General features: G+C 52.5%; 8 protein-coding genes across 8 annotated transcripts; 4 read left to right on the top strand and 4 right to left on the bottom strand.

Moving 5' to 3' along the window:
* Window positions 1-999: 999 nt before the first annotated feature.
* On the bottom strand, window positions 1,000-2,842 carry CPAR01_16679 (4-coumarate-CoA ligase 2; the record flags this gene model as incomplete). Its single annotated transcript, XM_060500924.1, has 4 exons — window positions 1,000-1,255; window positions 1,318-1,421; window positions 1,479-2,476; window positions 2,527-2,842. 4 exons carry the CDS (start codon window positions 2,840-2,842, stop codon window positions 1,000-1,002), a joined length of 1,674 nt encoding a protein of 557 aa, XP_060340439.1.
* A 558-nt stretch (window positions 2,843-3,400) lies between these two features.
* CPAR01_16678 (rhamnolipids biosynthesis 3-oxoacyl-(acyl-carrier-protein) reductase) lies at window positions 3,401-4,426 on the top strand (the record flags this gene model as incomplete). The annotated part of the gene is made up of 4 exons (XM_060500923.1): window positions 3,401-3,825; window positions 3,887-4,028; window positions 4,090-4,307; window positions 4,360-4,426. The coding sequence occupies 4 exons, from the start codon at window positions 3,401-3,403 to the stop codon at window positions 4,424-4,426; spliced, it is 852 nt and encodes a 283-aa protein (XP_060340438.1).
* A 191-nt stretch (window positions 4,427-4,617) lies between these two features.
* On the bottom strand, window positions 4,618-6,357 carry CPAR01_16677 (aldehyde dehydrogenase; the record flags this gene model as incomplete). The annotated part of the gene is made up of 5 exons (XM_060500922.1): window positions 4,618-4,980; window positions 5,042-5,641; window positions 5,703-5,791; window positions 5,842-6,199; window positions 6,253-6,357. 5 exons carry the CDS (start codon window positions 6,355-6,357, stop codon window positions 4,618-4,620), a joined length of 1,515 nt encoding a protein of 504 aa, XP_060340437.1.
* An 836-nt stretch (window positions 6,358-7,193) lies between these two features.
* On the bottom strand, window positions 7,194-8,582 carry CPAR01_16676 (acyl-CoA dehydrogenase family member 10; the record flags this gene model as incomplete). Its single annotated transcript, XM_060500921.1, has 2 exons — window positions 7,194-8,207; window positions 8,268-8,582. The coding sequence occupies 2 exons, from the start codon at window positions 8,580-8,582 to the stop codon at window positions 7,194-7,196; spliced, it is 1,329 nt and encodes a 442-aa protein (XP_060340436.1).
* A 1,504-nt stretch (window positions 8,583-10,086) lies between these two features.
* CPAR01_16675 (SirQ) lies at window positions 10,087-11,403 on the top strand (the record flags this gene model as incomplete). Its single annotated transcript, XM_060500920.1, has 3 exons — window positions 10,087-10,123; window positions 10,175-10,438; window positions 10,487-11,403. The coding sequence occupies 3 exons, from the start codon at window positions 10,087-10,089 to the stop codon at window positions 11,401-11,403; spliced, it is 1,218 nt and encodes a 405-aa protein (XP_060340435.1).
* Window positions 11,404-11,974: 571 nt separating this feature from the next.
* CPAR01_16674 (F-box domain-containing protein) lies at window positions 11,975-13,180 on the top strand (the record flags this gene model as incomplete). Its single annotated transcript, XM_060500919.1, has 1 exon — window positions 11,975-13,180. One exon carries the CDS (start codon window positions 11,975-11,977, stop codon window positions 13,178-13,180), a length of 1,206 nt encoding a protein of 401 aa, XP_060340434.1.
* Window positions 13,181-14,437: 1,257 nt separating this feature from the next.
* On the bottom strand, window positions 14,438-15,694 carry CPAR01_16673 (cytidylyltransferase; the record flags this gene model as incomplete). Its single annotated transcript, XM_060500918.1, has 1 exon — window positions 14,438-15,694. The coding sequence occupies one exon, from the start codon at window positions 15,692-15,694 to the stop codon at window positions 14,438-14,440; it is 1,257 nt and encodes a 418-aa protein (XP_060340433.1).
* A 1,643-nt stretch (window positions 15,695-17,337) lies between these two features.
* On the top strand, window positions 17,338-20,470 carry CPAR01_16672 (fungal specific transcription factor domain-containing protein; the record flags this gene model as incomplete). The annotated part of the gene is made up of 4 exons (XM_060500917.1): window positions 17,338-17,451; window positions 17,521-17,594; window positions 17,666-18,540; window positions 18,594-20,470. The coding sequence occupies 4 exons, from the start codon at window positions 17,338-17,340 to the stop codon at window positions 20,468-20,470; spliced, it is 2,940 nt and encodes a 979-aa protein (XP_060340432.1).
* Between the last annotated feature and the right edge of the window lie 296 nt (window positions 20,471-20,766).

Genomic DNA, 20,766 nt, shown 5'->3' with positions numbered 1-20,766 from the left:
AACTGTCCCGGATGACGGCCGCGTGCATTCCATACTGCAGGTGCGGGCAGCATCAACATCAGACGACTGAATGTACAATGCCATCGATGGTAAATCCAAGAGTCACTTCGAGTCAGACTCGCGAGCCGCACAGTGGCTTTACTGACTCAAAATTTCGTCCTGCCTATAAGAAATGGGTGTCATCTCTAAGATATGGCAACCCCTCGGGCCCACCGGAGTGTGGAGAGGTCAAAGATGAAGTGGGTGTTGATCGAGACCAACATTGGCCGAACCTGATACGCCGTTCTTGTGTTCCACTATGCTGAAGGGGAGGCGCGAGCGCAACTTGGCTGATGTCGTCTGTACATGAGCTCCGAGACAAATATGCGTGCTCAAGAGGGATTGGCTGGATACCCTTCGGCAATTGGTCATGAAATAGAAGGGTATTGCCGCCCCGGGAAGGATCTAGTGTCCGCACTCCACGATGTTGCACTGTATAAGTGATCTCCGGGATATCACATATGACCGCGGACCCCGGTGAAAGCCTGTCATAACAGACTACATGAGGGTAGCAGTGACGACCTTTGCCAGAGGGGCATATGCGGCCTTGCGGGGAAACAAACAGTACGTGAAAACGACTGCGGGTAGGTCGGAAGACCTCAACCGGAAAACGGAGCGTGAACTGGGGTTACACAAACACGTACATGTCTTTTTGACGTTACTGTAGGTCAGATCGAGAATGGCCGGTCTCATCGAAAGGGACGCTGCTCAAGTTCGTATTAACGCGCGGAGGACTACGCTTGTTTGAGCATGGAGTTCGTCAAGATCTTCATTACGGTTTTGTTCACAACAATATGTGCCTGCATGGGAGCTGTCCTTGATATGCTATTCGACAGTTGATGATGAGTTGCAGATGCTTCCTGCATGACCGGCCAATTAGATACAAGAGTTGCAACTCATAACCATCACCTCCTCTGGTGCCAAGTACCAAACCCGTTATCGTGTAACCCCATTATCAATTCACAACCTCGATCTCGGACTCTTCGCGGCATTCTCCAGGGCCGCTGCATCCCTCTTAGACCACTCGCGCATCACCTTTCTTTGAATCTTCCCGCTCGCAAGCTTGGGAACCTCATTGACAAACACTACACCACCGACGAGCGCCTTGTGCTTGGCGACCCTCGGTTTGATCCATTCTTGGATATTTTCTGGCTTAACCTTCCCTAATGAGACGTCCTGGAGAGCCACGTAAGCTCTAGGCCACTCGTTGCCCTCACTACGTTGTGATGTCAGTGTCTTGTGAGCTGCAGTCGTTTCAACATTATGTATGTTGCTTACATCGTGATTCCCACAACGGCAGCGTCTGCAACGTGCTCATTCTCGAGCAAGACGGCTTCCAATTCTGCGGGCGCAACTTGGAGGGCGTTGACCTTGATAAGCTCCTGCAAATTTTGTTAGAAAGTTGTCCGACTTCGAGGACGCGAAGACAAGACCCTTACCTTCTTGCGGTCCACGATCCAGAAGTAGCCATCTTCATTGCAGACGGCGATATCACCCGTCTTGAGCCACCCATCCACCAACGCCTCCTTGGTGGCAACCTCGTTGCGCCAGTACCCGAGGCAAATGTTGGGACCCTTCATACACAACTCTCCCGGCTCACCAAAGCCGACCTCCTTGCCCTCCTCATCCACCAGCTTACACTCACAGTTTGGCACCAGCTTTCCCACACTGCCAGTGTCGTCTTTGATGCCTCCAGGTACCATGATGCCCCCGCAAGTCACCTCCGTCATGCCCCACCCTTGGTTGATTTGCACCGAGAACCTCCTCTGGCACTCATTCTGCAGCTCCCGCGACAAGGGCGCCGCTCCGCAGAGCATGTCCTTGACGCTCGACAAGTCGTAGCGGGCTGTCTCTGGCCGCTTCGATAGCATGACGAGGATAGGGGGCGCGACTTGCAGGTTGGTGATCTTGTACTTGCCAATGGCGAAGAGGAAGTCCTCGTACCGGAACTCTTTCATAATGTAGATCGGGACATCCAGTTTCATCGCCATGAGGACGGCATAGAGCTGGCCGTAGGCGTGGTAGAGGGGTAAGAAGCCGATCCATCTCTCCCGGGGCCGGTTCTCAAAGGAGCATGGCTTTTCCGCGTATCTCATGTAGATCGTCTGCTCGACGTTGGCAATGAGATTTTGGTGTGATACGCAGACGCCTTTTGGCAGGCCAGTGGTGCCCGATGAGTAGTTGATGGTTGCAACGGTGCTGGTCGACTCTTCCGCGCTCAGCTCTGGCCATTGATATGAGTTTGCCTGGGCTGGTGTGCCAATCATCCGCCTCCAGTCCGGCACCCCGTGCTTGACCGGGTTCTCAACCTCGGAGAACTGAAAGACCCGAGAACGAGGTATTCTGGACTTGTCCGCGGCTTCCAAGACCTGATCTAGATGATTTGGGTGGACGAGTACAACCTTGGCCGCAGTGTTGGTCATTTGATGCACAAGCTCTGCACAGTTTTAGTCAAACATTGGTTGCAATTCAGTCGAGAAAACGTACCAGGAACTGTGTAAGCTGGGTTGGCGCCGCTGAAGACGCAGCCTACGGACACGATACCAAGGTATGCTACCGGCACAAAGATCTGGTTGGGTGTGCAAATCATGACCACATCTCCGCGTTTGAGACCGAGGTTTTGGAGGCCGAATCCCAGTCTCTTCACCCATTGCAGCATCTGCTTTGGTGAGAGATTGATTTTGTCATCTTTACAGTCGATCCATATGGGTTCATCAGATGGCGTTGACCCTTTGGGGAATAGGTATGAGAGGAGGTTTGTCTTTGGAATATCCAGGGGCGGATAAGGTGAGTTGAAGACCATTTTGTTATTGTTGGTCAGCTCTGGTGCGCTCGGAAGATGGGAACAAAGTGAGATTGAATATAGAAAACGCAAGGGTTGAAGAAGAAATTCAGAACTTGAATGAGATATTGGATAGCGCCGGATCGAACTTCACGAAGCTTGAAGGTACACCTCAACCTAATGAGTCTAGAGAGTCAGGCATTATCATGAAATCTGACTACGAACCCCGGCAAGGGTCCGCGTGTGTTGTACCGTCGTCATCCTGTCCAGGTCCTAGCACTTTGGGATGGGGCTACTAACGGCCGTGTCTTCCCTCGGGATCGCCTCGGTAGGGGGGTTTATGCGGGGTAACGTTGGGGAAACCTGGGGTCGAGCCGGCGCCATGCTGCTACCCCGACTTGCCCGAGTTCCCCGGGAGGAGACTAAACCGAAGCGACCGGCAATAGCCCCGGGAAGCTCTTTGTTTTGCGTTTGGTCACTGACTATCTGGATCTGATACTTTTTGTTGTGTGGTGAGAGCGATTTGCGAAGACCGTTTATTGCTTGTGGGCCACATCGTCGACTAAGTCATCCCCTACCATGTCGGAATTCAAAGACTTCGGCTCTACTTTTTCCCTCAAGGGGAAGACTGCCCTCGTCACTGGGGGATCTCGTGGGTTAGGTCTGCACATGGCCACGGCGTTCCTCCTCTCAGGTTGCTCTCACGTCATCATCACCGCCAGAAAATTGGAGGGCGAGCAAGCCATTAGCCAAGCCATTGACAAGCTTAACCGTCTCCCCAATACTCGAGGTAAGGCAATTGGAATCGCCGCAAACGTCGCCGACTCGAAAGATATCGTCCGTCTCGTCGGAGAAGTCAAGAACATCGTGGGCGAGAAGGGACTGAACATCTTGGTCTGTAATGCTGGAGCAGCCTGGGGTTCCAAGTTTGAGGATGCCCCGCCCAGCAGCTCAGTCAAGATTTTGGATCTCAACGTGAGAGGCGTGTTTGAGTTGGTTCAAAAGTGAGCGCGTTGCCATCAGCAAATATGATTTAGTGGCAACGATGTATTGACGACACTCGAGGTTCCTACCTCTACTCGAGAAAGCAGCGTCAGAACACGATCCAGCCCGGGTGCTCACCGTGAGCTCGACAGCGGGTGGCAATGTACCGCACGTTGGTGAACACGGTACTATCATGTACGCGGCATCAAAAGCAGCTGCCAATGTGAGTTCTTACCTCTCAATGAAATGGTCGTAAGTTGCGGTGTCGCTGATATCATTCTCAGCATCTGGGACGTAATTTCGCGGTCGCACTAGGCCCGAAGAACATCACGTCCAACATCATTGCCCCTGGCTTTTTCCCGTCGAAGCTGGCACAAGGTTTAATCAATAACCTTGGTGGAATCGAAGAGCTGAGCAGAGGCAATCCCCTTGGCCGGCTTGGTGAGCCAGACGACATCGCTGGTGTCGCCGTGTTCCTGTGTTCTCGAGCAGCGAAATACGTGTAAGTACGGTTCCGACTGGTTCAAGATCTTCCTACTAATATCTCCGGAAAGAAACGGCGTGGTCATTGAGATCGATGGAGGGGCGCGGTTAGTTGCTGGACGACAATCCAAGCTGTAAGACGATGGGTCGCTCGTAAATGGCTAGATTACAGGATATTAAATCCCGGTATAGAATGTGTGAACACAAGCGACCTGATGAGACATGAAGATGGGGTCGGCACGGTGTGGCTACGATCACATGGTAGTAGTAATGGCATGACCTATCAACTCACTATTCGGGATACACTATTATGTACGACTATGGCCCCCTCAGTACGTCAAGTTCACCATGACAGTCTTAGGCTCCGTGAAGGTTCTTAGCGCATTGATCGCGCCCTCCCGACCCAGTCCACTCTCCTTGGTACCACCAAACGGCGCCGTCAGAAACATCAGGCTGATACAGTTGATCCCCACCATACCGCTGTCAATCTCTGAAGCAACTCTCAGGCAACGATTGATGTCTTGACTGAAGATGCCAGCCATGAGCCCAAAGTTGGTATCATTGGCCTTCTCAATGATCTCCTCCTCGGTTTCGAACTTGTTGATGATGGACACTGGCCCAAAGATTTCCTGTCGAGCGATCTCGGCGTCTTGCGCCACGCCTTCGAACACCGTGGGCTCGACATAGTAGCCCTAGGCTAGAGATTAACAAAAATTTCTCATCTGGACAGCGATCCTGGACAGAATTCCTTACCTTTTCGCCAACTCGGCCTCCGCCAACCAAGAGCGTCCCCTGCCCTCGCTGACCACGCTCAATGAAGCCCTGAACCCTCTCAAACTGAGCTTTGTCGACCAATGGGCCAATGGTAGTCCCCTCAGCGTCCGGGTCACCAACACCCTTGAGCTTCTCCTCCATGGCCTTCTTATACCCGGCGACAAACTCATCGTAGATGGGCGCCTCGACATACACCCTGCTAGCAGCGACGCACACCTGCCCCGTATTCGCCGTAATGGCGTTCGCACACCAGGTGATTGCGTTCTCGAGGTTACAGTCCTTGAACACGACGGCGGGCGACTTTCCGCCGAGCTCGAGCGTCACCCGCTTCATGTTGCTCTTGGCCGCCATCTCCTGGATCTTGCGGCCCGTGTTCGTCGAGCCTGTGAAGCTGACCTTGCGCACCTTCATGTGGCTAGCCAACAGCGCACCCGTGCTTCCGTCGCCAGAGACGATCTGGAATACGCCTGGCGGGAACCCGGCCTGTTCGATGAGGGTGCCGAAGGCCAGCGCTGCAAGCGGCGTCTTCTCTGATGGCTTAAGGATGAAGCAGTTGCCCATTGCAAGCGCGGGACCAGCCTATACGAGTTTTTAGTAGCATGAAAAAACTAAGAGGGAGTCGTTCCGCGTGACTTTATACCTTCATGCCAATACTCCCAACAGGACCGTTCCAGGGAATGATTCCACAGCAAACGCCAAGTGGTTCATTCCGAACAATCTTCAAGAAGCCTACATCCACGTTAGTCAAAATTCGACATCAAAGACACGCGCTATCTCACCATCTTCCTGGGGATACGTCTCGCCGGGGAATTTATCCGTCCAGCCCGCGAAGTACCTCAGACTCTCACTGGCCATCTTCATCTCCAAGCTTCCAAAGGTTGCCCAAGGCGCTCCCAGAGTGAGGCGGTTGAGGTCCGCCAGGACCTGACCGTGCTGCTCGACCAGATCGGCGAGCTTGTTCAGCATGTCCCGCCTCACGGTCGGTAGCGTCTTTTTCCACTTGGGAAAGGCGGCTTCTGCTGCTGCGACGGCGGCGTCGACGTCCTCTTGGCCGCCGAGAGGGACGTCACCGGCTACTGGAGATTCGTCATTGGGGTTGAAGAGCTCTAGCTTCTTACTGTTTTTGGAGTCGACATACTAACGTTCTGTCAGCGACGTCAAGTTTTCTTAGAGAATAAACTCCTGCTCACTTGGTTGTTTATGTACAGCTGCTTGGGGAGATTGGTCTTGCTCCAAGGGAACTCCGACTTGCTGCCGCTCACAGCTTCCTTCAACGACGACCCGAATGTATCCATGATGAGTAGATGCTTTAAGAAAGGGTACTGTTTGAGACAAGACGACGGATCTTGGACGGAACTTCAGTCAACGACACAGAGAAGAACGGGCTTAAATGAGCAAATCAATCTTGATAATCTTCTGAGCATCTACAACTCCGGCCATGACCCATTACACAAAGGCTATCGAAGGACCACGGAGATAAGTTCGGCGTCCTCCTTCATTCCGGCTTCACATAATCACAGCGCATGAATGCACCCTCAATGAGGGGATCGTTGTTCTCGCCTGCCTGGAGACGCATGCACGTCCAACTTGGCGCAGCTTACGCAGCCTTCTGTGCCAACGAAAATCTCTTGGGTTCCACGACACCACACGAGAAACGCCACCAAGCTGCGGGGATCTTTTGTTGGACAGAAGGACCAAAGCTGACGATAATACTGGGTCTTTCGTACAAATTGAATGCTGAGTAAGTTGTGACATCCTTAGTCGAGTTGGTTGTCTAAATTAAGCATAACTGATTCGGGAGAACGGCTGACTTTCCGCTGGATCAGCGTTCTCCCCACTTTGTTCTTGTGGTTGGCTCGCAACCGTTAATGGCTGTTGAGGCGCAGGACTTCTGAGCGGTACGATAATTGACATGGTCACTGTATAGGAAGTTTTGATGAAGAAGATATGGACGTCGACCAAAGGAAAGCTCATCCAGCTGGCGATGGCTCTCGAAACCCATGATGAGAGTGTGAGCATTGACTACACTCGCTTACTACTACGATCACTTGATTGTAGTAAAAGACTCAAAGCTCTAGCATTCTCGTTAGCTAAGGTACAGAGCTCACCTAGATTTCACTGTGGCTAATCCCTAGTCGAATGATATGTACCGCTCCCCGTACTGTTCCGCAAACTTCTTACAGCGCTCCTGATACACCTCGTGCTTTTTGATAACCTCATCCGCCGTCTTCATCTCCTCTCTCCCAACCTGATGCCGATGCGCCGCATCAGGTCCGTCCGCAATCCTCACGAAGCGCGCATACGTCCACATTTCAGGGAGCGGCGTATGCTGCGTCAGTCCCTGGCCTCCATACATCTGCATGCACTCGTCGATAATCTTCGTAGCCATCATCGGCACCAAGATCTTGCTCTGCGCAATCGCTCTCTTGCCAGCCTTGTTCCCCAAAAGATCCATCGTATCGGCGGCGTTCAGAACGACGAGGCGGGCGGCATCCAGCTCGAGACGCATCTGGGCAACGCGCTCAATGTTGGAATCGAACTCGCCGATGAGTTTTCCGCGTGGCTTCTTGCGGGCGTCGTTGCAGCGGATCAGAGCTAGCTCGTAGGCTCTCTCGCATTGCCCGATTAAGCGCATGCAGTGGTGGATCCGGCCGGGACCCAGACGGCCTTGGGCGATCTCGAAGGCGCGTCCTTCTCCAAGGATGATGTTTTCTACTGGGACGTGGACGTTCTCGTAGAGATATTCTCCGTGGCCCTCTGGCGCGTGGTCATAGCCCATGATTGTCAGGTTGCGAACTTGGCTGATTCCTGGCGTGTCGCAGGGGACGATGATCATGGAGTGACGGGACCATTTTGGGTTGTCTGGGTTGGTGCAGCCCATGAGGATGTAGAACGACAAGTCCTTGTTCCAGAGGCAGTTTCCGTAGAGCTTCCTTCCGTTGATTACGTAGAAGTCGCCTTCGCGCTTGATGCTGATTCCGATCTGTGTTGCGTCTGAACTCGCTACGTCCGGCTCGGTCATGGAATAGGCAGAGGATGCAGTGCCGTCGAGAAGCGGCTGGAGCCATTTCTTCTTCTGTGCTTCGTTGCAGTACTTGGCCAGAAGCTCGATATTACCTGTCTCTGGAGCGTGGCAGTTCATCGTCTAAAGCAAGTTAGCACACCATTCTTTCCATCAGCCATAATACAAAGACATGTTTCGTACCTGGGCTGCCCAGTAGCACCGGCCCATTATCTCGGCGCAGCATGAATACTCCAAATTCGTGAGACCCGGACTTTCCTTGAAGTGATTGGGTAGGAAGAGATTGAAAAGACCGCGTTCTTTGGCCTTTTTGCGCAGTTCGTGTATTAATGGCGGTGTTGTCCAGCGTCGAGCCTCGAGTTGGGCTTTGAAGACCTGCTCTCTCGGGATACACTCATTTTCGACCCATTCGTACACAGCATTGATCTTCTCAATAGCCAAAGGTGAGAGCTTGGCTTTCACCCATGGTGGCAGGTGAGCAAAAGCGGGACTCTCCATAACTTGTTGACTTGATTATCCGTGGGCTTTGTGGTCGGTAATTCTGCCTGAACTTTTGAATTGTATCCTCAAAATGAACTTTCAACTTATAGCGATGAGCATTATAAAGCCGAGAGAATCCATCCAAGCCTAGTGGTACCGCGATCTTGCCGAGACCATCCGCTGCACCGTACCAACAGGCGAGTCCAAGTACCTCATGAGCTCCCCTCCATGGCAGACTCCAGTATCATCCAGAGCTTAATGCGGCTCCAGACGCTAATGATTCAGTGTCCTCGATACATCCTTTAAGTATCAGACGGCCGGGGAACTTGGGGTGGGGCGTTGACCTCGGCCCCTCACGGTTCTGCAAGCTTGTGCGGAGTCCACGCGGGGGAGCTCATCCGGGGATCATCGGCTGTGCGACAGGATGAGGAGGAGAAGACTGGAACCCGAAACAATACCGCACTGATACACCCATTCAAATCCTTGGTTGAGCGCCCTGAGAGGGTGCCCCAGAAGCCAATGAGACCTTGCAGGATTTTCCTTACTATCTGCTCTATCAGGCCAACCTTTTACCAGCCTCCAAAGTACTCATGCTACGCCTCCCTGGCGTTGTTGTACAACTACCTCCTCTATTATCTTACACGTTCTATCCACTGGTCAATTTACCTTTGGAGGGTTGCATGGGGTTCCCCTGTAGAGATGTGAAGAGTAGAAGTATCTTTGCGTGCTTCACTGTGTGCTCTACTACTATGCTTGTTCCCGCTGCCGCCTACCCCCCCTAGGTCACGACCTTAGTCTGTGTGGTCCCATCCTACCATAGTCACACTTGGCAGAACAATATGTAATATCATTTTGGTTTTTTTATGTATTGTCTTTCGCCGGATCGAGATAAACCAATGCCGTGTAAACTCCGGTTGTTGCACCTCGTATTTGTATGAAGGCATAGACATGCGGATAGTGAACAGTGCAACACATCTGGCAACACTGCCTTCACAGATCTTTTCGTCAATCAATTCTTTATCGCATGAAGATGACAGGTTCATTCTCAGATAGTCTTCTGCCAGGATGGACTTTATCCTTCATACTCTAAGTCCGTCCAATGTCGACTGCATTGACTTCGGTGTTAAAGTCTGCTCGGACTCTTGGGCGGTGATGACTGGATTAAGCTCAAAGTTACGGCGTAGGGCAAGCAACGCCTCGGTGAAAATTAGTCCCCATTCTCTTCCTACTCGTAAGCTGAAGATCCAGCTTTTAAGAGGCACTTGTTGAATGGCGACCTTGGCATGCAGATAAGCGGTCAACAAAAAGCCGGTCAGACCCAATCCTTCTAAGCAACCAACGTTATCAGATTACTGTATCTCTGGTCTTCAACCTATCCTTCTCCTTTCGCAATATTCTGAATCGATGTTGAATACTGAACCACGCAACTACAGAGGCTTGACCAAGTAAAGGGGTGACAACCGACGAAAAACCTAACTATAGCAAGCGCTCAGCTCATTATTTGCGTGCTCGAAGAGCCACCATGTCAAAGACAGTTGAGAAGCATGCCCTGCTATTTGGTTTTTATAGCCGTCCTCAAATAACTTACTCGTTCTAACAAGGCGATACAGGCTCAAGTGGAATCACTGGGTGGGCCATCGTTAATGCTATACTCCAAGGTTATCCCAGCCAAGATACCTTTGATTCTGTGACGGCCCTCACCAATCGCCCAATCAGCCGCGAAATCACTCAGTGGCCAGTATCTGAGAAGCTTCACGTTGTCAGCGGTGTAAATATCCTGACACCTGGGGGACAGGAAGCTCTCGAAACAGATATCCGGAACAAAGTAGAGAATCTCCGGAAGATTACCCACGTCTACTTCTGCGGTATGGAACGTCAGTGACGGCATTTACACCAGTCCGTGTGCTAATACTACCTACCAGCTTACATTATGAACCTCGACCCGGCAAAGGAATGCGAGATCAACACTGAGCTCGTCAAAAAGGCTGTTACTGCCATTGATCGCCTATCCCCAAGCCTGCAATTTGTCGTCCTGCCAACAGGCACCAAGGCATATGGCATCCATCTCATTGACCACTTTCCGTTCGCAACGGAACTCCCTCTGCGCGAGTCGCTACCGCGAATCCCTGAACCATTTGGCTCGCAACTCTTCTACTACCACCAGATTGATGCGCTGTCTCGGCTTTGCGAGGGGAAGAGTTGGTCTTGGTGCGAAGTCAGAGCTGACACAATTGTTGGCTTCGTGCCAAACAACAACATTTGTTGCGCGGCACAGACGCTAGGAATTTACCTTTCTCTCTTTGCAGAAATCCAAGGAAAAGGAGTCGATTGCCCTTTCCCGGGCAACGAAAAGTGTTGGAACAATCTCAGCCATGAAAGCAACCAAGATATTCTCGCCAGGATTTGCATCTACGCATCGTTGCATCCCAATGTCACACACAAACAGACGTACAATGCCGGTGACAACTTTGAATCTTCTTCTTGGAGATACAGATGGCCGGTCATCTGTGAGTACTTTGGTTTGAAGGGCACTCCTCCTCTGCCAGATCGCCAGGCTCCTCTGCCTGAGCACTATCTGATGAAGCATGTTGAAAAGTGGAAAGAGATGGAGAAGAAGCATGGCCTTGTTGGCGGTCACATTATCAACGACCGTACCTTCATTGAGCCAACGCATGGCGTGGGAATGATATACGGTCTGACGAACATGCTTGGTTTCGACAGGCAGCTTGACATGACCCAGTGCCACGAGATGTGGGGTTGCAGCAAGGAAGAAATCGATACGAAGAGTTCTTGGCATACTGTGTTCAACAGGTTCAGAAAGGCTCGAATCATTCCGTAGCGGCTCTTCGTCTTTTTCAAGAATCATTAGTCACGTTGGCTTCAACAATTCTTCCTTTTTGTTGAACGGATCCTGTCGGAAGCTGGCCCCGGCCCTCATTGGGGAGGCCTTGCCGGAGGAGGCCCCGAAACCAGACCCACCCTTCCGGCCAGGTACGTACTTAGACGTACCGTAACCGAAAACAGGATGACACATGCATCCCAGCCACAGTGGCCGTGCGTTACAGTGGCCACCTTACGATGGACGCAGCTGAGATGCAACTTCCGCATTTCAAACATTCCACGCATTCTTTCAGTCCGACGCTGCTTGAGGTGAACCGTTTAGAGCACCTTGTTGCTTGCAGAATTTCTTCTTCGATTTTTGGTTTCTTGGGGAGAGTTTTCTTCTTGAAGTGAATCATTCACTTTACTTCCTTTCTTTCTACCGTCCCTGCTCAACAACTCATACGATTTAAACCCGCCCCGCTGTTCCCGCAAGGTCCCCCGTCAGCTGAGGGTCTCCACGATACGGAAGATAAGACCATCACCCCATTAAGGCCGGGCCTGAAGGCATACTCGTGAGGTCGACGAGTATGCTGCTCTTCCCCGATGGCGACGTCAACGGCGACGACGCCAAACGCGACAAGCTCGCCGCCTTGCCCGAGGAGCTCCTCATCGAAACGCTGAATCGCCTCTGCCACAAGGACCTCTGCAATGTATCGCGCTTGAACAAGCGTTACCATAGGTTGGCCGATGCCGTCTTGTACAAGAGCGTTCACTTTCAGAGCCCGGAGCTTCATCTCACTTTCAGCGAATCGCTGGGCCGGCGACCGCGGCGTGGTTCGGCCATTAATGAGGTGAAATTGATTTATCCTAATGAGGAGCTTTCGCGCCTGGCCCTCGACGCACCCGTTCACAACTCTCATTATGACCCCACGCGGTCCGACACTCTTTCGCGCACACTTTCCGTCATGTCAAATCTGGAAAAACTCGACATTGCTGTTCCTCACGTCCTTTTACACGGCATCGGTACCCTTTTCAACGGGCCGTTCGACTTGGCGTACCTCAAGGAGTGCACACTATTCTACCAGTGCGCCGATGACGCCTACTGGGACCTGCGAGAAAACATCCACATCTTTGCTCACCCCACGCTGGAGACCCTGATCATCAAACGAGCCAAACTCGACGAGAAAGGATTCGATTTCATGGAGCGTCCCCACGAGACCGGACTGAAGAAGTTACACCTTCTCGAATGCGACATTAACGATGACGGACTCTCAGACCTCCTCGAATTCCCAGAGGGCCTGGAAGAGTTCGTCATGACGCAGACGGCAGAGCCGAAGCCCGAGCTGGAGGAGAGCTCCGACAACTTTGCCGACTACGTGCTCGCCCTCAACTCCCAGGCCCACTCACTCAAGACGTTCACCATTGACTCGCCAACGCTCGGCTGTCGCAAACCGTTGAGGATGAGAGAATTCGAGGCGCTCAAGAGTATGAGGATGAACTGGGACTATCAGCTCTTTGGAAAGACGTCTAAGAAGCCGCGCATGCACTCGGTCGGTCTCCCACCAGAGATGGAGATTTTGGAGTTCTTCAACGAGATGGGCTCCGACGAGGAGGTGACGGATCTTCTTCTCTACACGATTCAGACCAAAGACGTCGTCGCCAAGGCCTGGAAGACCTTTGTGGTGCCCGAGGGCGACGCTGGAGTTTCACGTGAGATCAAGGAAGCGTGTAGAGAGCACGGCTTACAGCTGGATATTATCGGGGCATTCGACACAGACGGTGAAGCTGATTAGAAGAAAAAGACTTAGAAACCAAAGGCCAAACAGAAGAGGCTAGAAGACTTGGAGTGAGAAGTCAAAGTAAAGACAGAGGAACAGCAAACTATACGTAGAAAAGTATAAACGAAGAGTAGACGAAGGTTAGATGACAATAGATGAAGACCAAGACCACATCCAGTATATCCAGTGCTTTGGCTCAGTCAGTCTCTCCCCAAACTCGAATGATGAACGTGTAGGCTTTTACATCATTTGATTCAATGCTGTCCGCACCAGATGAGCCGGACCGGACATGATCACCGTAGATCGCGGCTCCACTAGTCGCGGTCAGAGTTCGGGCCCACCCGCCGCCGTCTCCGGACTTGCGGAGCCTAGTACGGACCAGACTTCTCACCCCAGATTTAACATCAGCTGGGCGATGGTACAGTAGACAACGACAACTCTTTTAATCATCTACAACATGTACAGAAAGGTAGTGCATCGAGCCACAATTTGCGAACCCAATGAACACGATGCTTCAAACCGGAGTGACCTCCGAAACATTACCTCTAACTAACACGTCAGAGAGCGTCAAAGAGCATCACGCCATCGGGGGCCGTCCGACCAGCTGTATAGAGGATTATAGAAGCGCACATCGGCAGAGCTCCCACCGGCATACTGGATGCGGGGGCAAGCGGAGAATAGAGAGTACCGCTCAAGCAATATCTACCTTAGGAAGAAGCAAACCAGTCAGAGGCCAGACGGCTATGCATGATAGTCTATAGGCTTCTACGCCACAGACAGCTGACGTAGCTTTGTGGGAGGAATTCAGACGTGTCGGATGCAACCTTCTCTCAAATGAGTATTGAGCTAGGCTTACATATGATGCGGCACACGGTCTTAGGTACTCCGTCTCCCTGAGTCTCTACAAAGTGCGTCAACCATTCAGCCACTATGGTCCACTCCTTCATGGCGGGCTATTATTCGTAGCACGGAAGAGACTGGACAGGGGAACACGCCATGTCGGATCTTTAAATTATTCAAGCGGGACAGGAAGTCTGTCGAAATTCGACATAATGCCACTGAATTCGTTGGGTTTTGCTTTGGGTGATGGGAAACTGGGCAATGGCCCGCCTAGGAGCTTATTCAGGTTCTCTTCTGGGCGCTTCAAGCCAAAGTAAGCGTGGGAAAAGGTGCCAATTTCCCACAGAAATCAAAGGCACTGCAAAAAGTCACGCCTCCGTATTGTTTAGCCATAGGCGTGATATTCCCACCACCGTATTCACCATCGACTAACTAAGCCAGCCGGCTTTTACTCTCTGGCCTCGCTGTCGCCGTTGCTTTGGCCGCTGCCTCAGCCTTTTGCTTCCGAATCGCCGTGCTGCTAATCTTGGACGCGAAATTCTCCGTCTCGCTCACCCCCTCTCCTTGCTCACTGGCATCCAATACCTCCACTTCAAATGTCTCCAGCGGCTTCCACCCTTGCGCCGTCCGCTTGTCGTTGACGGCCTTTCCTCCCGACCGCGTCTCCCCCGAGTACACGAGCACATCCATCTCCTCCAGCGTGACTGTCGGGCCATAGACGTCCTGGAACTCGACACATTCGACGACGATGGCGCCGTCGCGAAAGGTGGCCTCGACGCGGCCCGGTTGTCTCGTCACCGTTTCTGCCGGGCTTGTCTTCTTCTTCCACCCGCTCTTGTTTAGCTCAAGAAGGGATGATAAAAAGTCGAGAGTGTAGTTGGTTCTGTCATCCCATGACTGCACGAGCTCTGCGTGTTTCTTGTTGACCAGCATCTGGTCTCCGGTGATGCCGACGATCAAGCGGCAATGCGATGTCGAGTCCTTGACCGGCACCCGGAGTAGAAGTACGGCTGCCGTGAGGAGTAATTTGTGGCCGGGGTGTAAATGGTCGAATGTGCCCCCTAGACAGACGATGTTGTATCCCGGGGTATCTTCCACTGGATCCTCGCTCGATCCCTCGACATTCATACTCAGACCTGCCTCGACAACCACCAGTTGCGACTGCAAAATCGTTTGCCTACTCTCAGCGAACTTGAGATATGTCGACAATGTACGATAGCCTTGTTCACTATTGATATGGAAGATGAAGTTCCAGGGGTGGTATGCCGAGGCAAAGGTCGGCAGGTCCACGACCGTTGTGTTGTTAGGATCGATGGCGGCCTGAGAGTCCGGCGCAAACCTCCGGTTGGCATCGTGGTCCACCAAGACGACGCGTGCGTCAACCGCGCCAGGTCCCCCGTCGACATCGCTGGCAATGGCCTGCTCGGCGCATATCAGGGCGATGAGGCTGTAGAGACCGGCGATGAGAGACTGGGTAGCTTGCCATGACAGCGATTTGGTTTTTGGTGATGCCCCGCGGAGAAGAGGGCCAACGACAGCCACAATAAGTACGGAAGACCGACTTGGGTTCTTGACTTTGGATAGGACTGCCTGTAGCGAGGGACGGTATGCGGCGCTGAGCGAGGCCCGTGATGGTGGCTGGGTGGGGAGCGGGAGGAGCAGTAGGCTCGGGTAGTCTTGAGAGCCCATTCTGGGAGTCGGTTCGTGTTTGCACGTGACGAGTTGCAAAGAGACGTGAACAGGAGACACAAATGGTTTACTATAGACAGAATTAGCAAGTAACGGCGATGTGTGCCTCAATCACGGATACAGCAGTTCAGTTGAGTTGAATCCGGTGCTGTGAGCTGTTGTTTCCCTCGGGCAGGTGGGGTGATTCCGCAGGGTAGGTAGCTCTTGCTGCCAGGCCGAGGTGAGGGGGGACGAGTCAGAGTGTGGGGCTCGCGCTAGCGATGCTGATTCATCCTTGCCGCTGCGGAGATAACGCGGGGCTGCGTCACTGTCATATGATTGGCTAACCCTATCTCCACTGGTCAAGTACGTATCCTGCCGTGTCTTGTCTCTGGAGCTCCTCAACCAACCTCTTTTTATCATCTTCAACTAACAACAACATGTTGGTCAACTCTACTTTACGCCTTGTTATTAACAAGATCCAGAGAAATCTCAGACTTTACCTTTCAGTACGATAATGCTCTCTGCTGTTCCCTACCTACAATGACGTAATGGCCCATCCTTCCTGGACCGTCAACATGTCGTCAGCTTCTAGTGAAGGGGAGCCAACCCAGCTGCTGTCCGCTTCGTCCGCCGCGGAAAACTGTCGGCAAATCCGCTTCGTCTAATTCGACATCGGATCTCGACGTTCAATGTCACTGCGCCGTCCATCTGCGGCATCCGGTGGACCTCACAACCTTCCCCGCATCCGACGTGCAACCATCTTTGTCAATGGGGCGTCCAGACCTTTTCCATTCTCCCCTCGGACAACATCCTGCCGACATGGATTCTTGTCCTCGTCGTCGTTGTCGTCCCATATGGAGCATACCCCCTCTCTTTGTGGTATCCATATGGCCGACCCAGTCCTGGCTCCTCCGGCCTCCTGTGGCCCACTATCCCCAGACCATTGACTGTGGGTTCGCCGGATATCCAGCATCAAGCTCCCTCCGTCTGGGGTAACGGAGTGCCCTGGTTCCATTGGGCTGCTTTAGTTCAATTATTTCTCCTAGTCTATCGGGCAAGAGTGAGATTCGCCGTCGCGACAAGTGTCGCATTCGCTGGATCATCCCGGACTCCAATCCCGAGCTCGGAGCTTTCACGAATCCCCCAACGCAGCCAAGCTCTGAGTTCGGATCCGCAATGGCTCGCTGCAAGTGTAAGATTGGGGAAACAAGCTGTCTTGAACCGTCTCCTCGCCATGCACCTCCGCCTGCACCTACACCATTCCATCCCACCACATCTGAGCTTGCTTGCCCGGGATCCACTGCCCATCCGCTGTCTCTACCAAGCCGGCATTCCTCTCCTGGCCGACAACCTGAACGAAACCTGAAAGAGGGGTGGCCTGCCTGCGTGACACTCCCAGGGCCCCGTTGTTTGTCGTCACGGTGGGGTCCAACCTTGAGTCTCGACACTCTTGGACTTGCTCGTCCTCCATCTTCGGCATTCTCGCCGTTGGACAGCCATTCCCCTCTGATTTTGCACTCGTTTTCCAGTATCCTTCCTCGACCTCGTCTGGGTCGTCACTTGCGCAATTCCATCATCGTGATACCTTACACGTTCCCACATCTAATTCCATTGGTAGCCGGAAAGCTGTGGCTCTTTACAAAAACGTAGGATACGAGACCATGACCATCATCAAGAATGAAGCCGGGCAAGGCTCAAACGATGATGCCGGAATCACCGCACAAGAAAACACTACTCCTCGCATACCTTCAACCCGCCAAGCCAAGAACCAACAGGTAAGGCATAGAGCATCTGTCGCCTGCGCCTCTTGTCGGGACAGAAGAATCCGCTGTGTAGTTCCAAAGGGCGAGTCAGAGTGCGTCCAGTGCAAAAAGGCCGGTAATGAGTGCGTTATCAAGAATGACGATGAGCGGCGGCGGTATGTATACTTGAGAGCCGAATGTTCCCAGTTGAATTCAGTGTTATCTGAAATGCTGACAAAGTCACCAGACCAATATCAAAGGCGTACATGTCGTCTTTGTCCGATCGCATTGCGATGCTCGAGGGCATGCTGCAGGAGAAGGGTGTTCAACCTCCACCAGCCGTGCATCCCCCGAAGACGAGACGCGAGAACCAGCAGTTATCGGAAGAGCCAAGAGAGCAAAGAAGGTTTCCAGTCAAGAGACCAACTGCCCCCGAGGTCCCCTCGCCTCCGGATTCTGGAAACGATGACTACTCGGTACAAGGTAGCGACCACGCAGAGAACACGTCTACCACGAGCCCCTGCTTCCATGTTCCTGCAGAAGAACAATCCGCATTCCGTATACTGGATTCAACACAAGAGAACGTTGTTCACAGGCTTTTATCGACGAGAGGGAATCTTTCATTTGACCAGCTATCTGGACGGCTCCGCTTCTTCGGCCCGACAGCAAATTCTCATGTTTACTACGCCGACACTAGTGACAGCTCGCGGTCTCGTGAACCATCAGAGCAGATACGGCGTGCTGAACGCATCATTCGGACACTGACAGCGACGACTCACGACTACCTCATGAACAATTTCTGGACGCACTACAATAGTGTGCTTAAAATCATTCACAGAGAATCGTTCGAATCCGATCGAGAGTCGCAAAGCCCAAAGTTCTACTCGTCGTTCCTGCACATCGCAATCTTGGCTATGGGCTTCCGATTTGCTGATTGCAGTCGTGACGACATGAAAAGAATGGCTTTGGGGAACCGGGAGAGCACTTTGCACAGGGAGGCCAAGTACATGCTCGATGTCGAACTCGAGAGACCTGGTGGAATACCCAGCGTACAGGCCCTCCTTCTTCTCGGCGACCTGGAATGCGGCGTTGGCAGAGATAATACTGGGTGGATGTATGCTGGTAAGCCGATCGCGTGCCTCTTCAAAGAACACATAATAATGATGCTTCATCAGGGATGGCGAATAGATTAGCTTTTGACATCGGGCTCCATTTGGACTGCCGTAACAGTGGTTTTGACGAACAGGAGGTCGACATCCGCCATATGGTGATGAGAGCCTGCGTGATATACGATAAATATTGGTCCCTATTCCTGGGTCGGCCCACGAGCATCAAAAGCCAAGATGTCGGCATGGATCTGCTATCGCGGCGCTTCTCACAGCTCACGTCGCTCATGGGAACGCCTGGGCCCACTAACAAGGAGAATCAAACTGTGGAAATCTATGATCAGCTCGTTGAGTTGATGGAGCTTGCGGGTCGTATCGTGGAAGCTAGAGACAGCCGGCAAGCACCAGCGAGTCTTCATAAGAGAGACGGAGCGGATAGCGAAGAAGATGCGTATGTTCAAAGCACCAACCTCGATCGTCAATTGCAGAACTGGTATAGGCGGTTGCCGGAACATTTGCAGTGGAAGCCTGCCAACATCAAGCATGCACCGTTCAGCTACTTCCTTCTTCATCAGCAATATCACGTGTCGATGATATTGCTGCACCGTTCGTGGGCGAATTACGAAGAAGTTTCTGGCGATACCATTAGCACTGACGCAAACCTTACGCCGAATTCGAACCCTGACTCCAAAGACACATCCGACCACCATCAATTCAATCACTCCCTAGGGACGAACATGTCACAATCAACCACAGACACAGGCCGAGTTGCAACATCGCGCAGTATCTGTAGTTTCCATGCGATTAGAGTGGCTAGAATCTTCTGGCAACACCAACAACGTTTTGACGGTACCAAGATATTCATCACCGGCATTCAGCACGCCGGAACTGCAGCAATTGCTCTGATTGCGGCACTGGCATATCACCGTTGCGAGTCTGATAGGCGAACGTACCTCGGATACCTAGAGATTCTGGCCAGCGCTATCAGCGACATGAGTCAAGCCTACCAGCCAGCAGCACGCATGGACAACCTACTGAAGGCGGTGCTTGGGAAACTCCGGACCGGCAACGACAGTCTCGACGGTGCCAGCCAGCCGCCTATCATATTGACGGGCAGCGAAAAGAGTCTCCTTTCAAGCCCTGGCTGGAGAGGCAACACGGATAGTGTCTACTCCTTTCTACCAGCTAGACGTGAGGCGGAAGTCAGGGACAGCCCACCAAATAAAAGACGTCGCCCATCGACGAGCAGTCGGAGAGCGTCCGAGTTCGCTCGCCCGCCCTTACCTTTCTTCGGCGCCAAGACACAGTCGTCTACACGCAGGTCGTCGCAGAGCAACGTGTACGCAAACATCAGTTCTCCCCTAGAGCCCGCGACGTATCATCCAGGCGGAAACGATCATCAGCTATTCAATCTAGACTTTCTCAACGGTTCGGCGATAGATAATGATAGAGAAGGCGACGCTTCGGATGCCAAGAGCAAACCTGTGGAGGATTGCATATTTGTTTCGCCACTGTCCAACAGCTGGGTACAGGACATTACGACCAACGGTAACGCATCGCCGTCTCAAAAGGCGAATCTGCGGTATGGCGATTTAGAACTGGACGATTGGGAGTCCGGAGCATCCGGGATCTGTCTTGAGTCACCGTCCAGCTTTCAGCTCAGTGGTGGAGGGGAAAGTGGCCGGGAAAGCCAGCAAAAGGTCCACAAAGAGGAACCCACTCAGAGCAGTCTCAAGAGTGAGGCCAAGGGCACAGTCATGGATCAAGGAGGTTTCGGGCCCTTTGGCCATGACGCCATGGACTGGATGGGTACCGATGGTGGTCTGGACACCATGACCTCTGTGAGTCTGATTGAGCTGGTGCAGAGTTCCATTGCTGGTAAGGCAGAGAGGCGTCCGGCGGACGAAGCGCCTAGAAACCACGAACTGGACTTTTTGAGCTTCTGAGTCAACCTTATCGCATGGGAATACAGACCCGGTTCTTCTTCTTTAGCATCCACCCTCTTTTTCTCTCTCTCTCACTCTTCGTTACTTCATCTTGGGCGTTGGTAGTCCATGGGAGTTTGCGGGCTTGGTTCGTTTCTTGACATTTGTACATGAGTACTCCTTACATAGCGTTGTAGGTAGGGATGTGCCGGCTGTGAAGCATAATTGAATAGATATCTTCTTTTGTCACCTACGTGTCCCAGAGCCATCGAAACAGGTGACACAAACCACTCAGATTCTCTAACATTGTCAAGATC

This window comes from Colletotrichum paranaense (assembly GCF_030867605.1).
Source record: "Colletotrichum paranaense strain IMI 384185 chromosome Unknown Scaffold_27.1, whole genome shotgun sequence".
In the NCBI taxonomy this organism is placed as follows: Eukaryota; Fungi; Ascomycota; class Sordariomycetes; order Glomerellales; family Glomerellaceae; genus Colletotrichum; species Colletotrichum paranaense.
This window is presented reverse-complemented; position numbering and strand designations above follow the sequence as displayed.